We start from the raw sequence: 24560 nt of genomic DNA, 5'->3' as shown, positions 1-24560 counted from the left end.
GTATTTCTTCTATATCTTAGAGTCCATTTAATCGATCAATTTGAAATTCTCAAGGAAGTTGATGGCTAACAAACTCTTCCGATTGCCGCCTCAACCATCTCAATCGGTCAATTCATTAAAAAGATATGAAGAGTTTACATGCACACACACACACACACACACACACACACACACACATACACACACACACACACACACACACCCACACACACACACACACACACACACACACACACACACACACACACACACACACACACACATACACGGACGTCTATCCGGAAATAGTCAGAATAGCTTCTTAGGACCTCAAAAAGTCGAAATCTGATGAGAACTCCATTTTTGAAAATCGGACCGAAACCAATAGCTCGCCGTTTTTTTTGGAAATTTTCAATTTTCATAGCGGGAAGTTAAGTAAATTAAGTCGATAATCTGAGTTTTTCAAAAGTTATTGTGTTTAGACGAGTCCGAACACCACAATTGATGCACCGGGGGCTATGGACTAAATCAATTTTTTTTTACTAATCTCTTTGTGAATCAACTAAATATTATTTTGAAAAATGTTCTTTAGTAAATTTTCTTTAAAATGGTATATATTTCTAAAAACTTCGGTGTACTATAAAGAAGGTAGAGAGGATTTAAAGTTAGTGAAAGAGCCGAGAGCGAAAAAGTGACAGTAAAGCACACTCAACGCTTTCGCGATTGAGGTGTGCAATTAGATTAAAATTTTCTACGTAAATAAGTTTAGCGTTTTTAATTGAAATTAATGACAAAAAACTCCAAGTACAATAAAATTGTTAAGGACCTTTTTTATAAAGACTTTAATTAGCTACAAAAAATGTTCTTATAAATTTTATTATATTTCCGGCTATAAATTCATAATTAAAATAAAACTAAAATATTTTTCAAAAAATATGTTTCGTGGTTTAAATTCAAATTAAAAATTCTTTACCCCTGCTAAAATAATCCACTAACTTCCTATGCCTGTTTTCCTTTTCCTTAAAAAAAATCCACACGCAAGCTCATTAGCCACTCGACAATTAAACTCGTATCAAATGTTTTGATCGATGACGGCACCCTCAGCTCTCTACTTCTCACATTAAAAAATTCCTTAACAATTCTAGGGTAATTAAATAAATCTGTCGCTTCTTAACCTTTTTATTATAAAATCTCGTCTTCTCTAGTCTTAAGTCTTAAAATAAAAAAAGGCCCTTAAAGATTATTACAAACTAACAACTCGTGTAAAGAACTAATTAAGTTTTAAATGATGAGATACTCTCTGACGGTTTTTCCCTCACTCATTTTATAGCTGCCTCAGCTCGGTACATAACACTTGTCACTTCCTGCAACAGTTTCTTACCTCACTAGTGCATTGAGTTGTACAAATACACGTTTACACACAACACACACACACATTTATTCATTCTCGGCACCTCGTAAACTTTTTTTTTTAAATTAATCTCAACAACTCATTGATTATTATTATTATTCATTGGCCCTCTGTATAACTAAAGTACAGATATTATATGATTATAAAACTTTAAATGAAACCGGAAGTCTTGAGATGAAGCAGGTGATAAAGGTACATATATATGTATATATATATGGTATAGTAGCTTAGTAATTCGTGAAATGGCATCTTGTTATGTAACCGCGAGTATCTAGCTCGCCTTGCCGCTAACACAACTAATACTATAATATTCTCATACTTATACTTGTGCTCATAACACAAGACAACATTTACGTTAATATATTTCCTAGGTTATTACTAAATTTCATCGCGGATAATGTAATAAACTTGGATGAGTTATAAATGTTTAACAATGTCTTTTTTTTTAAATGGGATGAGAAGTTGATGGCAATGCCGGTGCCTGTGTGGTGCCGGGAAAAGATACAAGAAAGAGATAGAAAATTTTAGTGCCCGTAAAGATGACGGTGTTAATAAGCAATGGGGTAAGTTGGCCATTGTGAGAAAATTAGTGTGTTAATTTTTTAATTTTTTGTTGACAAAAATAATTTTTTGAAAAAAAGCCGCGAAATGTTTTTTTAAATTTAATTTTTAGTTTGGCGGCAACAATTTGACGGTAAAAATTTTTAAAACAGTCATTGAGTTTACAAAAATTTAATTAAATCGTGTATACTTCTTAGTAATTAATAAAATTATATTTAAGAGGTAATTTTCGTGGGGAATGAAACCCTTGGATCTAATTACTGTTAGTTTTTTATAGTAATGGGATTAGAAATAAAAGAGGCTAAAGTATTACCGGAATTCCGTTGACAGTCCAAGTGACATTAGTGGCTGGATTACTGGGTGGAGTTGTGCAGTTGGCTTTGACTGTCTCCCCAATCGCGTATCTCTGCTTCTCAACGAGCACCTCGGGAGTACCTTGAGGTAGACCTGAAAATATATTGCCCCATCTGTTGAGAATGTTCCTCTGGGAAAAGGTACTACACAGTGGTAGTAGCGGTAGTAGTAATAGTAGTAGAAGTAATATAAGGTAGAAGGTAGTAGAAGTAAAAGTGGAAGTGGAAGTGGAAGGTACTTTGTTCCTTACACAGGATCTGAAATGGCGCGTAACGTCTACCGTCCACGATTCAACGATTTCTCGCTCATACACCCTTAATATTAACTCAACACTATTCTACACTCAATTTAAAGTAACATTATATTTTATTGTTCTCTTAAATATTTTTTTTATTTTTATAATTATTTTTCCTTATTACTTATTACTACTCACTGACTACGTGCATGTATCCTTTTTTAAATAGCGTATGAAAGTGCGGTATGTCGTTTGTTACTTCGCAACGATATCTTCCCTCCATTTCAGTCGTTACGTTTGTTATTGTTACATGATGATCATCACTTGTTGTCCTCTGTAATCAATTATTTATTGTTCATATAATTATTACTATTTTTATTATGGTTTTTGTTATGAAAATTTTTTTATTTTAAATTAAAATCATTTATAAAAAGTTAATAAAAATATTTTTTATAAGTTTTAATTTAAAGTAAAAATATTATTTTAATAATTCATTTATTTAGATTAATTATCAATATTTAAATTGAAATAACGGGAAGTAATAAGTTTTAAGAAAAATCGATAAGGATGTTTGAGGTAAGAAATTTAATTTCCTAAAAAAAAAAGAGTACGTGACTTCCTAAGTAAATTTAGCAGTTTCAAAGATATCTTGATTACAAATTATTTTCCCGACTCATAAAATCACAAATAGTTCGAGTTTATGAAAAAAAAAATTATTTTCTCTGTCCCACGTTCATTTTATCTGAGTCATAACTAATTAAATTTTTTACAAATGATTTATCGTGAAATTAAAAATTTTTATGATACTGAAGTTAGCCGACGTCTAATAATTTTTGGATTTTTTTTCAAAACCATAAATAATAAAAAAAAAATGTTTGAAAAAATTGCACTTATAGTTTTTTTTCATTTTCTACATGAGCATATTCTTAGATTTTTTTTTTGTAATTGGAATTAAAAAAAAAATTCGAAAATTGTTAACTGTCTGCTAACTTCAGGATCATAAATTTTTTGCTCTGATTCCTTCAATAAAAAAATTATCTTCTCCACTAATAATAATAATAATAATAATAATAATAATAATAATAATAATACTACTATAGATCCCCATGATTGAAACCCGATGATGTGTACATATAACGCGTTTGTGCTACTTAATTTAAGTGCAGAGTTCACTCGGCAACTCTCACACATATAATACACACACGTCCGTATATTCGATGCTGCAACATCACTTGCCATATATTGATGACAAGTCAAAGAGCATACATTCCCTGCCCCCCAATGAATATGCCAATAACACAACCTCCAATATAATTATCCAGCATTACATAACATACATACATATTTACCTATATCGCAAAAATTTCATATATTTTACGTGAGTAAATTTTGACGATTCAACCTGCCTCTAAAAAAGAATTTTCTGCGGGAAAACTTTATTATTTATGAGACAATTTTACCATCATTATTATTTTTATTTTTTGGTACAAAAAAAAAAATACACTGCGTGAATGGATAGTATTTTTTTTCTCTTTAGGCTTTTGTTGCTAGTGAAAACGGAAACATTACATATATTTATATATATATATATATATGTATATATATAATGAGCCAGAGACAGGTTTTTGGCAATTCAGAGCACGGCACCCGTTGGTCAACCACTGCATGTAAATTGTCGAGGTAGAGAAGAGATAGAGATGCAGGAGAGAATGAACAGGGGATGGGAAAGAGTGAAGAGGGAGGGGGGGGAGTGTTACTATTGAACAAAATTTGAATGCGCGTGCCAGTTACATACCGGGAAACCCGACCAAATTGATTGTAGATGATTTACATCCTGCCACAAGTATTATATATGGATTAATTTAATGAATTTCACAAATGTTATTATTGTTATTATTATTCTTTTTATTATTATTATTATTATTATTATTATTATATATTGCTAATTGTTCAAAGCTTCTCTATCGGTGGGAGACGCAATGGACAGCCCGACCGCGACAACTCCATTAATAATGCATTATCATCGGATTTAGTACTTGTTTGAAAGGCTTATAATTCATTTATTCATTTTATTAATAAATAATTAACATAATTAGTTAAATTAATTGGTTCTTGTTTAGGTTTTTTTAGCATATGATTATTCGTAAACGTGGCCAGTGGTTTTAAATTAAAATAACTTTTAAAATAATGAGTTTACAATGAAACTAACAAGAGCATAATTTATAGTAAATTAAATTTCCTACAACAAAAGGTATCAGTAATTTTTGCCAAAAAAGTCGATAGTTTAAAAGATATTTCAAGTTAAAGTCAGCAGTATTGTCACCACTGAGTTCAGAGGCGATACTTACATCAATATTATGAGCAAATAGTTCACCAAACACCGATATTGGCGGCAACTCCTTGGGTACAAACCTGTAGAACTCATCCTTACCCTTGTACCATTTCACTGCGTAAAGAACGTCAGTCTGTAAATCGTACTGGCAGGCGAGCGTCACTTGAGCGCCGACTGCAACAGCTTCTGGTATTTCCACCTTGACATCTTTCAGTCCGCTGACACCTGGAACATGTTTTCCATTACCACCTTCGAATACTCAAACCCCAACTCTATTTCCAACCCCTAACCCAAAGCCCCAATTCCGGTCTCAACAACACCAAAACTTGTACTTGCAAACTCGTACCAGCCCTAGAAGTTTGAGTTTGAAAATTTACTCATATTTGATACGCAAGTTTGAAATATTACCAGTCTACCTCTAATAACTAACAGACCCAGTTAATTATCACCACACTAACATAACTAACATTGTGCATTGTTATTTTTAAACAAGCATTTAAACTTTAGCGGGAATAAGGTTACGCCCGCTTCTACTCGAAAGGGGGGGGGGATGTCACACCTGGTTTATATTAATTACAATAACGTTTAAGTGATCTAAAATCCTTGTTAAGGCTTTAGTGTATCAAGTTGTTGGTTTATTTCATAGTTATCTGAATGTTATGAGCGAGCTACTGAGTGATATCCTCAGAATTTGGCATTAACGTAAACTTACTCGATTGTAGTTTAGACTGTAAACTAAACAAAGGCATTCCTAGGGTGGGTGTATAGGGATTTGGTTTACATGAGCGTTCTGCATTATGGTACTAGAGTAATTCTGTTATTCAGTTACTTTGTAACTCTGTTCTGATATATTTCGGTTAATGTGTATATGCTCTCGTCCTCGCGGATTCTCTAATCAGGCTACATAATTATAATTGCCATGATTCGAGGCGCCGAGTAATTATTCGCAGTGTGAGCAGCTCTGTTGCTAATTGTAAGAAAACTGAGAATAGAACGAGAGAGAAAGCCGATAGTTAACTTACTTGTCTAATGGGACTGCGCTGGTGAGAGTGATGGGCAACTGAAAAGGTCGATGACACGATTACGAGGATCTGGTAAGAAGTTACACGCTAGTGAGGAGTAAGAGGTTTAATTACTAATTACTTTTTATTAGAACTTAAATCCACGGATTTCTTTTTCTCAAGCTTTTTTTTGGGAATAACTAATTTTGCTTTAATTTTAGTTTGAGGATTTAGGAAAAATTTTTAACGGTCCATTTTATCTCTATATATTTTAACAAAGAAATTTTACATTCGACTAAAAGCCAGTTATTTATTCCTGGAAAAATTAATTTTTAATCGGTTTATTTCATCACTAAATTTAAAAATTCATATTCTATAAAATAATCATTCAAAAAGTTTTCTTTTAATAATTCACTTTTAACTCTACTTAAAAATTTATATTCACACGACCCATTTAACTTTTTATCTAAAAATTAAATTTTCAAATTCAAGTAGTCATTTTTTACTTCTTTATAAAAATAAAAATTTTTCTTCCTTAATTACCGACTAATTTATCAAAAAATACTTTTTTCTTTTGAAAATAATTTTTCCTATCCTTTTTTCTTAAGAAAAACTAATTAACCCTCATAATTACGTAATTATCTTGAAAATAACGAGCCTCCACTCACCTCATTACCAAACCTCAGCTAAAAAAAAATGAAAACCTTTTAAACGTCGCCTTTTAAACCGCGGATGAATCACTCCCTTAGAAGAACAAAAAAAATCGTATTTACAAAATAACTTTTTTAACCGAGATAAAAGTCAGTAAAGAGCCGAAAAAATCGAAAAAAACTTGTCTCACTCTCGCCCCATCTTCACCCCAGCCAGCCGCGTCTCGGCTGCTTAGAAAACCCAGTAAATGAAAAAGCGTCTATAATATCCGCAGCATCTCTCTTCTTTTCTTCCCTTAGGGTTCCTTTTTCCTCTTGCTCAGTATCACCTGGTTGAAAGCTTTTCAGCTTTTATTGTTTTTCCGACTCAGACAAGTGTCGGTGGTTGTTGCAATAGCAACTTCGTGCTACTGCTCCAACACATAGACGTTAACGTTATAGTAAAGTTTGTGAAAAAGGTTGTTACAACATCTCTTTCTCTCAAACTCAGTTGTATTGCGTTTGTTGAGAATGAGGATAAGGATGAAAGAAAGGGTTTGAGGTTCGGGAGAGGAAATCGTATAAAAAAAAACCCGGAAAGTAGGTTTTCATTCGGAATTTCCAGAGTAGAGTCCCGAGTCTAGAGTTGAAGCTCTAGAGTGACTGAGTACTGAGTATACAGGGTACAGAGTAGAGATTTTGTATTGCGAGTTAAATAAATGGGAATGAGAAATTACAGCGGGTGTATGACGTGTTTACTGGTGAAAAACATCATTTTCCTTTCACTCTGTCTGCGGTGAATTTTTTTAAAAATTATATTTTTTATTTTATTTTTTAATTCCGCTTACTCTTGTTCTCATGTCGGGGGTTGCCATTCACTGACAGCAAATATAAAATAAAAAAAAATAAAAAAAATTTTCACTTCTCATTCTATTCTATTTTATTATGTTCTGCTCTGTTTTGCCCGTTTCGACTGATGAAACCGAATATTCATGTGAAAGGTGAACAAAAAACCCCCGAGTAAATACGATCCCTCTTTTTCTTTTTTTTTTTTTTTTTTTTTTTTTTCGACAATAAGAGAATGGGTGAAAAAGAGGAAAAAAGGGAAAGGGGTGGAAAAGCCGTTAATTCTGTTGGTAGTGACGTGAGAGTAGAAAGAAATGAAACACCGGGTTTATATGTGTGTTATTGGTAGTGAGGGGTTCGGTGAGGAAAATGAGGGAAAAGAGGGACAGCAAAAAAAATGGGTGTGTATTTTGTCGCAGTGTTGGGTGACTAATTGTGCCATTGAATAATCATTGCTGTGGCGACACCTACCATAAATAGTATCTACCCATGGCAGGGGGAGAAAGAGGAGGTAAAGGGTGAGGGTGATTGGAAATCGATTGATATAATGTTTAGCTGGAAATAATCATAATCGAAATAATAATAAAAAAGGCAATTTATTGGATACTTGTCGTTTTTACGGGAAAAAATTTTTTGTTTTTTCGTATGAGGGGTGAAAAATTGATATCAGATTTATTGTTTATTAATTTTTATTGGTAATTTTTTTGAGGTATCGGTATATAAATTTTGAAATTCACATTTTAATTTAGGGCTCGACATATCGATCTCATATTTGAAATTTTTAATTATAACAGCAAAAATTATCCGTAACAAAATTAAAACTAATAGCCATCAATTTTCCCTCCATTAAAAAGGAAACTCGATTTAATAACTAATTATCTATGGGCCCTTCCATATTCTAATTAGTAAAAAAAAGCTCGAGTGGTTTGACCCGGTCTCAGCGGGTCTGGCGACAGCTGCCGGGAAATTGCCTCGCTAAATTCGCTACAATAAACAAACTATTCCAAGTGTTAAAAAATAAAACCCGGGGAAAATAACATGAGAAAAAATATTAAAATAGCTAAATAAATAAAAATATATAAAATATAAAATACAATATTGCAGCTCGTGTACTGCATTATGTAAGAATAAAGTGTCGCATAAAAGAAAATAAGACCCAGACTTGAGCAAGAGCAAGAGTGAATCGTTGAAGAGGAAAAATGTAGAAATATGTTTGTCGCTAAAAGACAGGGAAACAATCGAGCTAAAAGGAATCGAGTAGTTCTTTCCAGTGTACGCCTGAAACTCCAATTGCATCTCCAACTGCTGTAAGAAATACACCAGTACCTAGACCATATGCTAGTTCTATTTGGTCCTGAAGGTAAAGTAGCAGGAATAAAAACACAGTCTGGATATGTAGGTTGGGCTGGGCTGGGTTGGGTTGGGTTGGGTTGGATATATCGTAGATTCTATAATCTAGAGCCCCAGGGAAGACTATAAGCTACAGACGTGGATCAGACATCGGATAGCTGGGTAATTCGGGTGAACGAGCGTCAAGCGTCGCTTGGTCTTATCTTTCTAGTCTACAGTTAAATAAAAAACTCTTAGACGTCCTAGACTCGACGTTTTCTGTTCACTCAAACGGACTTGGTTCCCTTACTCTTACCCTCACCTCATCTTTAGCTTCAACTTGAGCTTCAGTTTCTTTCTTTACTTTTTCCTACCAACACAAAAGCTCGCCACGTCGGAGTGAACTGGTCTCGACTGCCACCGATCAGCTTTCCGATAATTAAATGATCCGTCCATCCTGTCCAGCCAACTGGGACCGTTACTCACTTATGGGCTGTAAAGGCTACGGATTAGATTCTAGTCTGGTAAAAAAATTACTTTCAGAAGAGTTTGAGGTTTGGGAGACAGAAATGGTACTGGCGTTGGTGTTGGTGTTGATTCTGATACTGGTACTAGTGATATTGGTGTTGGTGTTGGTGCATTTAAATTGAAAGGGCTAGGATAGGCGGGTTGCCGGGTTGGCTATTCGCTGCCAGGCTTATATCTAGTCCAATTAACCAGTCAATTGAATTAAAGCCTTCAACTCTAGTGAGCTGAGTGTAGTGGATAGTGGATGAGTTTAGTGTGTTGAGTACAATCAGTAAATTAAGACTGACGTGTATTGCTGGGATGATGGAAATTTATCGATCTGTTACAACTTCATTTACCTGATAATTTTGTTAGTTTAATTAATTTATCTTCCTCTTTTTTAATTATTTATAATTAATAATTAATTATGAGTAATGGGTTCTTTAGACGTTTTTTTAGAATTTATTAATCATTTGTTGAATATATCTGATGATCATATATATCACTTATTTGTTCACTAAATTATTGTTTGCATGAAAATTTTTAGAGACCCATTGTGTTAATTTTGAACAATTACTTTTTAATTTTCCGCTAAGAAAATTGGAAATTTAAAAAATCAAAAGGAAAGGTATTGAGTTCAGTCGGATTTTTTAAACTGAGTTTCAAAGAGATCTCGACGTTTTAAGGTCCTAAGAAGCTATCCTGACTATTTTCAAGAGGATGACCAAGTGTATGTACGTACGTACATATGTAAATATTCTATAACTTTTTAACGGGTGAACCGATTTAGATCTTTAAGGCTACATTGAAGCGGCTTATTAATTTCTAGGTGCTATGGAATTGAGCTTGATCGGTACAGTACATTTCGAGTTTTTCGAAAAATAAAATTTTTCAAAAAAGTGTTTTTTTGTAATAAGCTCAAAAATCACAAAACTGATCGATTTTCATAAGGTTTCAGCGTTAAAGACTGAATAACTGCGTCGAATGCTGCCTCAAACATCAATATCGAAGGATATCGGCGATAAAAAATTTAAAAAATAAACAATTTGCTTCATGTTTCCCGGTAACGCATGTTATAATTCTTTATATCGTCCCCTTTCTGAGTAAGCCTCGTAACTACTTTTTTTCATAGTTCAAATTATGAGTGAAAAACATTCTTGAGTACTGCTATTGCGTAAAAAAAGCTTCAAATTTTAATAATTATAACAGAATGTTCGAGAGACTTTTGAATTTTAATATTTCTACTAACGCACGTGTAACAGAATATATGTTTTGACCAATTTCTGAAAAAATTACAATTTTGCAGTTACGAGATTTACTCAGAAAAGGGACGATATGTTCCATAACTCATACTAGCACTTTGGTTTCATAGTGTTTGATGATCGCTACATAAGTTATTACAATCGGTTCGTTAATTTAAATAGGGGAGGGTGAGATAAGAAGGTCCCCCTAAGCCGGTTACTACTACTTTTCGTGGCTTTTAACCATCAAATCACTTTACTTTCGTCCTATTTCGAACAAATTCATGGGCATTTTGCCGAAACTCTGTAAATAAAAATTTTGTTATCTGGGACAAGATGGCTCCCCTCCAAAAAATGATGGATTTTTTCTTTTTTTAAATTGTTTTCAACGTTAAAAATGTATTTCTTTCTTTTGACAATTGGACGGATTTTTGCAATAACGTCTTAACTTATAAGGTTAGTTAAGACGTTATTGCAAAAATCCGTCCAATTATTTCTACTTTTATACCACTCAAAAAAAATTTGTTAAGGTGTAATGAATCGTTTTCCCACGATGAGATTAATTACTAATTGATATTTAATAAAGAAAAAATTCCATATTTTCTATTTGTCATTATTTTTAATCCGAAAAGCGTGTTTTTTAATTTTTGACCAGGATAGATTATAGATAATTTTGCTTTATTTGAAAAATTTATCAATTAAAAAAATCATTATTTTCAAATATTTTTAGTGGCCAAATTTGCCTCAGGCATAGAGAATCAGCCGAAAAATGGATAAGTATATTCAATTTTTTATAATTTGCCAATAAGAATTTGAAAAAATCATTTTTTCAGAATTTTTGGCTGGTTCATTTTGCCCCAGGTGTCATGCGTAGGACTAAAAATGTCCAAATATATCGGATTTATAGTAGTTCGACAAAAAAAAAAACATTTTTTTTTTATCATATTTTCAGGGGGGCCTTCTTTTCCCGGTTTCCCTTACTATTGTCATCAATAATTTTGAAAAATCACTGTTACTGAAATTTTTTTCCGGATATTACATTTGTTAACTCGCTGGTTTAATTCAAAGTTCCTTAGAAGTAACTCTTCATGGTGATCATTTTTATCTAATATCATTGAATTTTTTAAGCATACTCATGAGCAAAACTTTAAAAACGATCCTTATTGATTATTTTCAATTTCTCGAATTTTCGTAGATAAATTACGAAACATCACTTTTTTCGAGTTCGAACATGTATCGACAATAATGTTTTTGAGCTCCGTAAGCTCGAAAATAGTGAGAAGGTTCTGAGCTGGCCCGCAGGGTCAACCGATTTTCCGATTTTTTTTTGTCAAGTGGTTCTAAGAAAATTAAATTTCTTATAACTTTTGATTATATAAAAAATACCGTAAGACTGATTTTTAAAAAATGACAGTCGTTTAAACAATTACTCAATTGATAAATCTCCCAACACTTTGAACGGCTATATTTTGAAAACAATTGATCCTTCCGAAATTTTTAAGAAGTGAAAAGCTGTAAATAATTAAATTTCCTTTAGTACGTCCTCCGCATACATCCGATTATCACTCATAATCGCTGAGATCTACCAGTGATAAAATATACGAATTTTAAATTCACAGGAAAGTTAAAAAAATCCCAAAATATTCCAAGCGCGTATTTTTAAAAACCCACTGGTGCCATCAATAACAAAGGAATCCCTAGCGGATCTCAACTCGTAAAATCACAAAAAAAAATTAAGTTTCTTTCCGTTTAACCTAAAACATCGCTTACAGCCACGGGAATTGTCGTGGATTCGTGAAATACCGATGTAGGTCTGCGTCTCAAGGCGCAACTAAATCAAGAGATGCCAGTTTCCCGTGCACGCGAACACTCCGCGTACTTTTAAAGTTAAGCCCCCCAGTGAGTGGTTTTAGTGCCGGGGTTGAGGTTTCCATTGCCGAGTTTACGGTGTCCAGCTCCTAGTTTCCAGTTTCCAGCTTCCATTTCTCTGGTAACATAAGTACAAGCACAAGCACAAGTATCAGCATCAGTAAGAGGACTAGGACCAGAAGGAGATGGAAAAACAGAAGAGGATTCAGACCATGTTCTATCAGAATAAGGAAAGGAAAGTAAAAAAGAAAAAAAAAATGATTACTGGTTAAAGCAGAGCATCTTTTTGATGGTATAGACTAGACGCGTGTTCATTTAAACGTGAAATGAAATGGGTAAAATGACAATCGGACTGTAGACACAAAAAAGGTAAATCCCGAGAAGAAGCTACAGCTAGACCTTCTTTAAAATGAAAATGTCTACGTTTTGAGAATAAATTTAGCTGGTTGGTACCGTCGTCTGTTAAGGTTCAGAAAAAAAAATAGACTAAAAAAGTACACTGCAGAAGTGGGGAGGTGAGGCTTAGTTTATTTTATCCTTTTTCCGCTTCGTCAATTATCTGCCAAATGCTCTTGGAAAGATTTCTAGACATCGCAAACACGTCGCTTCTTTTGGAAAATGTTATCTGGATCTCAGTAGATACGTGACCAAGACGTTTTCTATTCTGAAAAAGATTACTCTAATATAGTATGGAGCTAAGAAATGGATTTTTGCATTTTTACTACAGAACTACATGGATTCTGTGCAGATATCATGTATAATATATATGTATATATAGATGTGGGTTGTTGAAAATAATAATAAAAATAAAAATAAAAATAATAAGCAGAAAAAGAATGAAGAAAATTCTTATAGAGAAAAATAAGAACAAGAGGATTCAAGAAAATCCGCGAGTACATATTTCACATTGCAAAAGTGTTGATAGTTGTTCCTGTTGTCTTCCAAGTGAGTGACCCTGTACTACTCTATATTTTTCTTGTATGCCAAATATTCCCTCGGTTATTTTTTAAAAAACACCAAAAAAACTATCTACATACACTGGTTTTATTTCCAACAAAAATTCAGGGTACGAAAAAAAAAAAAAAAAAAAATGTTTTTATAAAACTTTATAGAGGATAGAGTGGGGCAAAATAAGACACCGTTTTTTGAAAAAAAATTATATTGATTTCAAAGGTTTATTTACAATTTTTAGAACAAATGAGGGCCCGCATAAAAATACCACACACTGAAAAAAATAATCGCTAGCTGCTAGCGATTTTTTTCTTTAGCAGCTAGCGATTTTTAATCGTTAGCTGCAAGCGATTATTTCGCTAGCTGCTAAAGAAAAAATCGCTAGCCGCTAGCGAAATAATCGCTTGCAGCTAACGATTAAAAATCGCTAGCTGCTAAAGAAAAAAATCGCTAGCCGCTAGCGAAATAATCGCTTGCAGCTAACGATTAAAAATCGCTAGCTGCTAAAGAAAAAAATCGCTAGCAGCTAGCGATTATTTTTTTCAGTGCATATGGGAAATATATATGGAAACATATATCATGAATATGGGACCATATAAGTGGCTGAAAACGATATATATTTTCTTATATTTGTACCTATATGGAAGCCGTATACTACATATACACGGAGAGAAATGAAGCTCGATATAAACGAAAAAATACTGTATGATTTTCGATTTCTACTAGATCTGTTTAGAAAATCATAAATTATGATAATTTTTATGAAAAATTAGTAGAAAGTAATAGGTACGCAAAAAAAATTATAGAGTAGCATAATGATTTTTGAAGTCTTTGATTTTTAATAACCAACAAATATAAAATATGTTATGCTATGAAAGTAATATCAAAATAAATCTTGAAATTTTATAAATTGAGAGTAAAGTTTTGATAAACGTTTGCTATTAATTAAAATGTAAATAAAAATGATTATGTGTTATATATTATAGTTTTTAAATTATGAATTTGTAAATTTTTTATAATTTTGTATCAAAAATTATATTCAGCATAAAAATATTTATTTCAAACAGTATTAAATTCGAAATAAATTCGTTACATTTTAAACTCCTGTGTAAAATTTTTTCTATGAAAAAATGGTTTTTTTGTTTTATATTATATAAATTTTATAATTCTTGATCACACAAGAATTAATAAGAACTAAAAATAATAATTGCCACAATAGAATAACAAAATTTACAGATTTTGTCATGATATTTATATTTACTTCAATTTTTGTTATTATTTACTGGGTATAAATTCTCGAACATTGATTCAATTGAAAATTCTAAAGCTAGCATAATAAAAATTCTTAAAATTTTAAAACTTTTAGTTTTGTCAGTTAATAAGTTTCATTATATGATCAGTAGAAATTCTACTTTATCAGTAATGCAGAATTTCTCGTGCCAGCATAATAAAATTTGTTAAATTTAAACTGATATTTACTCAGTTGAGGAATAACACTTATAGAAAATCATTAAAGTTTAAATAATTAATAACAGTCTTTACACCCATTTAATAAAATTTCATTGAAATACAGCTATTTATAATTTTTTGACAATAATTTTTGTTTGTCTTTGAGTAATTTTTACAACGGTGTTTAAACAAAATAATTTTTTGTTCTGAATGTTCGGATTTATTTGGTTATTTTTCTGATCAGTACTCCGCGGGAATTCATTCAAGAAGCATCTATTTTATTTAGCAAGTGTCAATTATTCAGTTGAGTTCTATGGGGTTGTGTGATTGTGAAAATCTTTATTCTTATTGATTTTAATATTATTATGCTAATGAGATTTGTTTGCATAACTATTTTTATGTTTGATAATAAATTACACACTTACGAATAACAATAAATTATATTTTTTTTGTTTTAATAAAATAAAAAACTATTTGATGTATCATTGTGTGTAATAAATGTAAACCGCATGGATTTTAATTTTATGGAAAATTAGATGTATTTTTATTTATTTTATATCCTGATAAATGTTCATTAAGTTAGATAAGTAGTTATAAGACTTTTTGTAAAATTTATAATATTAATATAATAATTTTAACGAGACTTTTCTTTGCTCTGTAAATTCAATATTGTACGAATCGTAAAATTAATTTTTGAAATATATTGTCAACTAACTACCAATACCAATGCTGCTAAAAAAATATAAAATTAATATAAAATAAAAAATACAGTGTTTTGTGTTGATATTCTCATATATATGTTTCTATCAATTTCATTTAATATTTATACTATACGTTTTTGTATATAAATATAAGACTATTAAAGATAATTGATAGAAACATATGAGAATATCAACACAAAACACTGTATTTTTTATTTTATATTTTTTTAGCAGCATTGGTATTGGTAATTAGTTGACAATATATTTCAAAAATTAATTTCACGATTCGTGCAATATTGAATTTACAAAGTAAAGAAAAGTCTCGTTAAATTTATTATGTTAGTGTCATAAATTTTACAAAGAGTCTCTATAAATTTTTTAGATTAGTAATATAATTTTTATAAAAGTTAATTTAAAGAGTAAAAAAACAAAAATGAAAATTATTATTTTTTTCAATAAATTTTTAAATAATTTTGATCGTATAAGTAAAATAATTAAAACAATTTTTATTATGCTAGTGGTACATTTTATTGTCATAAGACGGTGAATATTGCATCCTAGCGACACAATTTTTGTCGTGTCAGTTATTATAACTATAAAATACTTAATAATTTTTATTATGCTCAATACGAAATGTATTATGTTCAAGAAAGAAATTTTTGTCGGCCGCAACGATATTTTATTATGCTTCAATACAATTAGTAACAACACGCATAACATAAAATATTGGAATATCATACGGTTTCAAGTTTAGTCGGCTAGCATAATAAAAATTTATGGATTTTCACATAAAATTTCATGGAATTTTCACCTTCATTTTTCTCCGTGTCCATTTCAGAAGATCCTCCATTTATGCGAAAAAAAAGTAATTAAAAATTTTTTTTTTCATCTTAAAATCAATTCCATATCTAGTTTATGTATAATATTTTAGTCTAGGTTACTCAAATAATATTTTTTCTGACTATTACTATTTGAAAATTGCACAGAATCACCTACTAAAAATATTAAGTCCGGCAATTTGCTAATTAGAACGTCGATTTAAATAAATGGATCGGAATTTATAGTGCCCAGACAAGGAAAACAAAGAAATAAAAAAAAAAAATAGTTATAGAATTTTGTAGATGAGATGTAGATCAGGATTATTGGATAATATTTGTTGAGGAAAAGGAGCAAGCTCACTCGAAAATTTTACCCGTCATGTTGTCGTAATGAAGGTCCTTATGAAGTCTGGGTTAGTTGAATAGTATTCAATGGTAGCTGGTAGTCGATGGTCTATAGTATGGTATGAGCGTACCACCAGCAGTCATACTTTTGGTTTTCTGAGTTTTGTTAAAGTGGTTCTGGGTATCGGGTTTAGGGTGTATGCCGTTCGCTCGTAAAGCTTTTACGAGAATCATATAAAAGTTGGTTAAGCGGTACTCTCTGTCGTGATGGTCCTCGTACTCCTCATCTGCCAGTAGGTCCACATCGAATTCAGCTTTTCTAAGAGAACGAGTTGGTGTAGAGTTGGACTTGTATAAGTACTGGTAGTTTTTAAGAGACGGAGAGCAAGTATAACTTTAAGTAGAATCACATTGAGCATTTAATATTCAAACTCGGCACCTTAAAGTGTCTCAGACTTATATAGACTCGGTAAATAAAATTTTAATCGGCACGATGCTGATCGTTAAAAACTCAAGTCTTTATTATTCTCTATTCAAATTCAAATATATAATCAACGTTATTTTTTTTCTATTTCATTTCATTTTATATTCACTTCATTTATTATTATTATTCAATTTTTATAAATCGACATTTTCATATTTTAAGTCGGTAGAAAAAAATATTCATGCCAAAAAATTATAAACAATCTAGTTAAAAAAAAAGCATATATATAACAAAAGTATGAAAAGAATGGGAGAAAAATAGTTTTGTTAAAAACGGTAAATCAATTGTCTGTTGCCGCAGAGCAATGGGACCCAGCGAAGGGTGAGCTTCCGCGGAAAATATTATTCATTGCACTATAACTTAATCGTCTGAAACAACGACCGGAATTTATACGATAAAGTAATTTAACTTACTATTTATACCAACACATTCACATACTAACATCCACATCTATATATATATATCTACATACCTATATGTAATATGTATACGCATATTACATTGGGACATGTATGAAACATCGCGCACCGCGAGTACCGCGAGTACCGCGAGTAGTCGAGTAGTCGAGTAGATATCAATCAGTGGCAGTTCCGTTTCACGTTCCATCCTAGGTCACCACAACACACTACTCACACCACTAACCATATACATTTTTCCCGCCTAAGGTAAGTTCACTCTGATATCTCACCATTTCCGCGTTCTTCCACCATATAATCCATCCATACATATATATAAATATATATATATATATATATTTATATATACATGCATATGTTTGTCTACCTCTTCACAACTATTCTCTACTCTTTTTTTCGTTACCTCACTCACTCTCACTGATTTCATCCCGTCTCATTTCATTCCATCAGATTCCCAGTTTTTATTTTATTTTATTTCTCTTACGCCTTTTTTATTTATCGCTTCATGCAACCTAACTTCTTACTACTCCTAACTCTACTCTACACTTTTCTTCCTTTTCTTCTTTTCTCTTTTCTTATGATATCAGCTCGTGTTCCTTCCGGCCCCACGTGCGTGCCGACACGCTTGCTTCCCATACCTAGAGGGATTGTGGGCTGAATATATATCTATATACTCTTCGTCTATATTTTTTTTTACTCATATTTGCTTTTTTAAAACCACCTGAATGCTGAATGATCACCGACTTATGTGCTAACGGTATTGTCTACACGTCTGTGCATCTTCCGAGCTATAACAAGTATTTATAACACACGCTCGGCTACTTTGCATTTTTTTTTAATTTACGCGGTAATAAAACGATAATAACGCCGCTATTGTTTTATTATTATTTAATTGTATTTGTAATTTATTATCGAGGTAAAACCACTTGATTTATTAGTCTGCAAAAAAAAACAATTTATTTTATTTTTCACCGTATCGCTCCTCCGCCCTGCCGCCCCCTCTCTCCCAAAAAATTAGTTAGCTTTACGTGATTGAGAATAAAATTCTAAGTAGAAAAAGTACTCGCATCGATATATCACATGGAAGTCAATTTAGGGGAGTATAATGGGGTCGTCCCGGTCACCCAAATTTAGAAAAGCCTATTATATAATAGGTTTTGAATTTAATTTTATTTTATGCTCTCAGTAAATTAAAGGTAATTAATGAGCCCTAACGTTAAAAATGAATTGCTTATTAATACTAATTAATAAATAAAAAATTGATCGACATTTGATCTAAAAATCAAAGACATTATCATAAGGTTTTTTATATATTTTACAAGTAGAAAAGAGTTTATTATTGATATGTATATAATCTACAGACATTTCTTAATCTATTTTAATTAATATAAAAGTATAATTATCAATCCTTTTTTTATAAATTCAGTTTATTTTCTCAAACATTAATTGGGGTCGTACCGGTCAAAGTTATGGGGTCACAACGGTCAATTCATTCACTTATTTTTTTGCGAACAATTCGTGTGTTTGTTTAGTAAAAATATTAATTAATATCTTATTTAATAAGAAAAGTTAAGCTTTTTTAAAATTCAAGCTTAAAATTTTCTTATTCATCATGGGGATTTTCTTCTATAACATCGTAACATTTTTGTTACAATATTAATGAACAAATAAATAAATTATAGATGTCTAATTAAATGTTGTTAATTATTAATTGTACATTTTTTTTTCTTACTTCTTAAGTTTCAGTTGACAAAATAAAATTTTAATTTCATGAAATTTCAGCAATACGACTTTGGATTCTTAAGTTTTAATTTAAAATTAATAGTGACCGGGATTATCCGCCGAATGACCGGGATGAGCCCACGCTCCCCTACTCTTCAAATTGCTGCCATGTTGAATTTTTAATATTTTGACTAATGATATCGACGTGGATACTCATTTTACTCCGAATTATCTTCTCTTTCCCGAAAAAATGTTTATTCACAAAAAAAAAAAAAAATTTTTTTTTAATATTTTAAAAAACGAAAAAAAACTTTCGGTATCAATAGCTGATGAAATTTTCTATAAAATGAGTACCCACAATCGTAGTCAAAAATTTATTTTTTATCGCGGCCCAGTTTACCCCGCTCATCAATACTAATAGTAATATAAAAATATTAAACATCATTGTACTTAGTAAAAAATTGAATTTAATTGGTTTCTCAATAATTGAATACCTTTATTTTAAATCAATGAAAGAAATTTTTGTTCAGAAAATTACAAAAGACAGCAATAAAAATAATCGAGTTGACAATTATAAATAAAAATCTAATAATAATAATAATTAATAGAAGTATGTGTGTGTGTGTATGTGTAAAAATGGGTTTCGAAGCAGTTAATGTCGGACTGGGTCAAACTCGAAGGGGATTTAATTGGCACGCGCGAAATTGCCGAGTGTCCACAGTCCAGAGCAACATTTTTATTTATTTTTTTTTCTTTTTATTGTTCATATTTTTTATTTCCACCCTCGCTGGACGTAAATAAATCACATTTTTTTACCATCCGCGTGTGGTTGCAATCAATTTTAGCGTGAGTAGGGAGGAGTCGGTTATACTGTCTATATATGTATAAAAAATTTATATAAAATAAAATATAAGAAAAAAGTGAAGAATAACAAGAGAGCTTTTGTGATGCACGATCAACTTTCTTGCCTCACTCTTTATATTCACTTCTACCTCTCTACTTCCGCTAAGTATCGACTATTGGGCGGGTCTTGCAGATTATACAAGTCGCCAGGTCGTACGCAGTTTAATATTCTGGATTTATATATATCTATATATATATATATTTTTATTTGCTCATTGAACCGCTTAAAGAATTTTTAATCGGCTGTAAAAGCAAATTCTCATTTTACATTAAAATTATGACTTAAAACTTGGAAAAGATTGACATTTTTTTTTTCAAATTTCTAAAAATAATAATTGTAACTTTTCTTTTTATCTGATAGTTTAAGTGTAATTTTAATTCAAAAGTCAGAAAAGTTTTTTTTTTTTTAATTTACTGTAAATGACGTTTAATTAAAGTTGAAATTTCTCCGTTAATTATTGAGTTTAGGTAAAACTCCACAGGAATCTTTTTTATGGGAAATTAAATTTTCTACAAAATTGTATTCTGTCATTTTTATCGTATCTGTTGGATATTTGAAGTCAGGTATAGGAATAGTAATTAGCGATCCTTACGGTTAGCTAGGCTTTATTGTAACTAACTACAAAGTATATCTAATGAATAGAGCGTGAACTAATAAATCAAACTATATAGCAAAGTATATATATTATGAATTTGAAAAAAAAAAATTAATCAGATATAAATTTCCGTCAAAGGTTCCAAAGTGTTTTTAAAAAAAAAAATTCATTAACATAAATTATTAACAGAGAATTAAATTCTCTTAAAAAAAGTCTGATTGACTTTTCACGTAGATCCAGTGGTTAATGAGCAATTAGAAATTAAATGGGAAAGCGTTTGTTTTTATGCAGAAAAAAAAAATAAAAAAACGATAAATTGTATACAAATAAAAAAATTGATAAACTCAATAAATAATGTAGATTATATGAAAGGTAGCAATAAAGAGATGAGCAAATTTGATAGCAGACAAGTAGAGGAGACAGAGCAATAGCGGGAATATTGAATAGTAAACTAAGTGAAATACGTGCTTACACTTAATGTATCGCGGATAATAAAGTGGTTAGGGTGGTAGTGGGGGGATGTGGGTGGTAAAGGAGAAAAGGTTGTGTTGTCTTGTAAAAAAAGAAATTTTTTTTAACTCATCGTTTACACTTCATTATTTAATAAGGCCGTCTCCTCTCCATTTTCTCTGAGCCTCAGAGTACTGCAGCTGCACGAAGTTTCTGTAGTCTGTAGCCTCCTCGAGATGCGAAACGCTCTCTTGCATACGCAGGCCCTATTAACCCCTACCAAGATACACGACACGGGACACCAGGTTCTTCCTTACTGAGTATATTATACTTTGTTACGTCAGCTACATTTTAACTATCTTATTATTATTATTTTTAAATAAAATTATTCTAATATATTTTAGTTTTTTTTTTAAATCAATAACTCCTTAAGTTATGAGTTTAGAGAAAAATTTACGTTGTCACTTTTTATAGGAAATTTAATTTCATACCAAAAAGGTGTCCATGTTTTTTTTTTCTCAAGCCAATAATTTAAGAGATAATATTGATTTAAAATAATAAAAAGTCATTTTTTAAATTTAAAAAAAAAATTCTAGTCTAATTTCGTTATTATCACAAATAATAATAATTATTATAAATAATTCGTAAATAAAATAAAATTAAAATATATTAATATTAAAGTAGTTAAACTTAAATAGTTTCAAGTATTTATAAGAAAAGGTAAAATTAAATGTCTTGTGTATTAGTTGCGCTGTGTACTCAGTACAGTGTGCAAATATATATATATATTTATGTAGCAAGTAGTAGTAGCAGACGATGGTATTGCTGGAGTTGTGTGTCGGGCAGTGCACGAAGAAACGCTTATTGCTTTGTAAAGTGACGATAAATAATGTGTACGCTCTGTGGGAACACCACCGTCCTGGGCATATCTACGGTACACAACTTTTTAAAATAAATAACTTAAGTTATAAAATAAAAATATAATGGAATAAAAGTCTCCCAGGGTTTAATACTGTATTTAAAAAAATTAAATAAATACAGTAAAAAGATAAGAATTAATACCACCGTGTTAACGCTCTACTTACTCAAGTTTGATTTAAATAAATGCCGAGTTTTTATGAAAAAAAACATTTCTGCTAAATTATTATCCTTATCGATATATTTCGATAAATTTGACAATGTGTAATTAAATGGCAGCCAATTTTTGTTATGGGTGTACTAAATGCGCTGGGTGTGTCTTACGATAGAAATTATTTTTCGACTTACTCACTCACGTTAAATCACCTTTAGACTTTTTTGATTGCATTAAAATGGGTTAAATTTTTCTCATGCATATTGTAAAATATACTACTCGGTCGCATGTTAATGAAGTATGATTTCTATATTAAAAACATATAGTAAAAACTTAGATACTGGCGAGATGTCCTTACAGTACCAAACTTTATGGGTAATTTTTACTCAAAAATTCTCTGTGTGTGCTAGTACAAAGATAATTTATTAAAAAATAATTTCGACCCGGTACTTACTCGATTCATTATTCCATTGATTCAAAATAAAATATTTTAACCCAAAGTATACAAGGAGCTGATGAAATTCTGAGTAAAATAAGTACTCACAATGATATATTACGATAAAGTTGCAATTATCTAATGTCGACGCTAATTATTGTAAGTATTCAAAAAATTTTTGATTAACATAAATCTATATGGGTATTCATTTCACTCAGAATTAAATTTTCTGTTGTCTAAGACACTTATATTTTTCAAAAATTTCAACGTTTTTAAAATAATTTCATAAGCTACTTTTTTTCGTTTTTCCCTTTTTTTTTTTTGGAAACGCTGATGTGAGTACACGATTGATAGGAAATTACCTCACGAATTCAATCGTACTACCCATTCCAACCTTTGTCCAATCACGATTGAAAACAAACTTTAGAAGCACTTTGATGACTTTTTTTTTCTTTCTTTAAATTAATACTCGATTATTTTTAATTAAAAACCCGGTATCATTATCACTATTTATTTTTACGAGTAAGTGCGCCCGACAGCAAAGGAGTGAAATGGGTTAAAAGGATGTGGGATGATGGGGCGGGAGTTCGACGATGCTCGGGGTGGAGCAAGGGGTGAAAACGATTCCCACAACGCCACGTGTGTTAGCGGTAATGGAAACTATGCCTGAGGATAGATTCAAACCACAAGGTGCTTCAATTCGTTAACCGATAAACGTTATCATCTCATATTATTTCCTCTTCACTATTGAAAAAAAAAATTCAAATTTTTTCTCATTTTTAAACATTACCTCTTTACGTTTATTTATCATTTTCCTCCCTTGTATCGAAATACATTTTTTATCATAATTTTACCTCTATTAACTTTTTTTTTATCGATTTAAAAAAAGATTTATCAAAATTGTTCAAACTTATGTCTAGTAATCAAGTCCTTTAAGCTCTTTCGTTCGTTCTTTGCATAAATTAATTGATATCTTTTTTCCATGTACATTTTTTCTGACTTCACTCTCAGCATTGCTTTGGACAGTCTCTGTCAAATCGACTTAAAAAAAAAATCATTGAAATTTACTCTTTATTTCTTTTGCAATCTTGTGAAACGTAAAAACCCTCGCTATAGTTATCGAAAAAGTTTTTACAAATTTCTTAAATTAAAACATTAATTTATCTGTATATATATATATATATATATATATATATATATATATATATATATATATATATATATATATATATATATGTAGACTGAATCCAATCAATACTTGAAAAGTTTCTGAAGTTTATTTTTAATTTCCAAGATGAATAGTATCCTGAAGACGTTTATTAGCCGGGTGATTTCTTATTGTTGGCAGCCATTAAGTTTTCGGTGTGCGAATTAGGTTATGTGCCTCGCGTTAATATCAAAATAAATCGATGGGTAAACTTCGAGTTAACAAGCTGTTGCTGAAAACTCAGTAAAGTTTGTTAGCCATAAATGCCACGATTTAAAAGCAACGAAACTTTAAATGGCCTGGTGGACCATGGTCCGCCAGGCCACTTTAGAAACCGCTTTACTAAACGAACTGCTACTCGGACTAAGTCCAGAGTTTGACGCTGTATTGCTGTGGTCTCTTGTGATTCGTCTTTATAAATTCAAGTCTTGGAGAGTAAGTGTATGAGTAAGAGTGAGAGTTTGAGGTTACGGTCAGTTTGATCTCGGTAATTGAGTCACCTTAATATTTTACACTAACACTATGTCAAGCCACTGGATTGGTCAGTTCCAGAGTCAACTAGTTGTTACTTGTGCCTGGGGAACGTGCTGGTGGTGGTTTCGGTAATAGAAGCTGAGAGAAGAAGGTGGAGGTTCAGTTGGAAATGGAGGATAAGGGTGAGGGATTACCAGTTTTTTTGCGACACGCCCCGAACGGACGTCCGTTCAGACTGCTTG

At 31.2% G+C, this 24560-nt stretch overlaps 1 protein-coding gene across 1 annotated transcript in view; it reads right to left on the bottom strand.

Moving 5' to 3' along the window:
• LOC130669976 (uncharacterized) overlaps positions 1–24560 on the bottom strand; it is a 36075-nt gene that overhangs the window by 2762 nt on the left and 8753 nt on the right. Inside the window, exons 2-4 of the mRNA XM_057473147.1 lie at positions 4889–5097; positions 2739–2874; positions 2265–2398 (exon numbers count right to left, since the gene is read on the bottom strand). Coding sequence (XP_057329130.1) covers positions 2265–2398; positions 2739–2874; positions 4889–5097 — 479 coding nt within the window. The remainder of the gene's footprint in view (positions 1–2264; positions 2399–2738; positions 2875–4888; positions 5098–24560) is intronic.

The sequence above is a fragment of the Microplitis mediator genome, chromosome 1, assembly GCF_029852145.1.
Source record: "Microplitis mediator isolate UGA2020A chromosome 1, iyMicMedi2.1, whole genome shotgun sequence".
Classification (NCBI taxonomy): Eukaryota; Metazoa; Arthropoda; class Insecta; order Hymenoptera; family Braconidae; genus Microplitis; species Microplitis mediator.
This window is presented reverse-complemented; position numbering and strand designations above follow the sequence as displayed.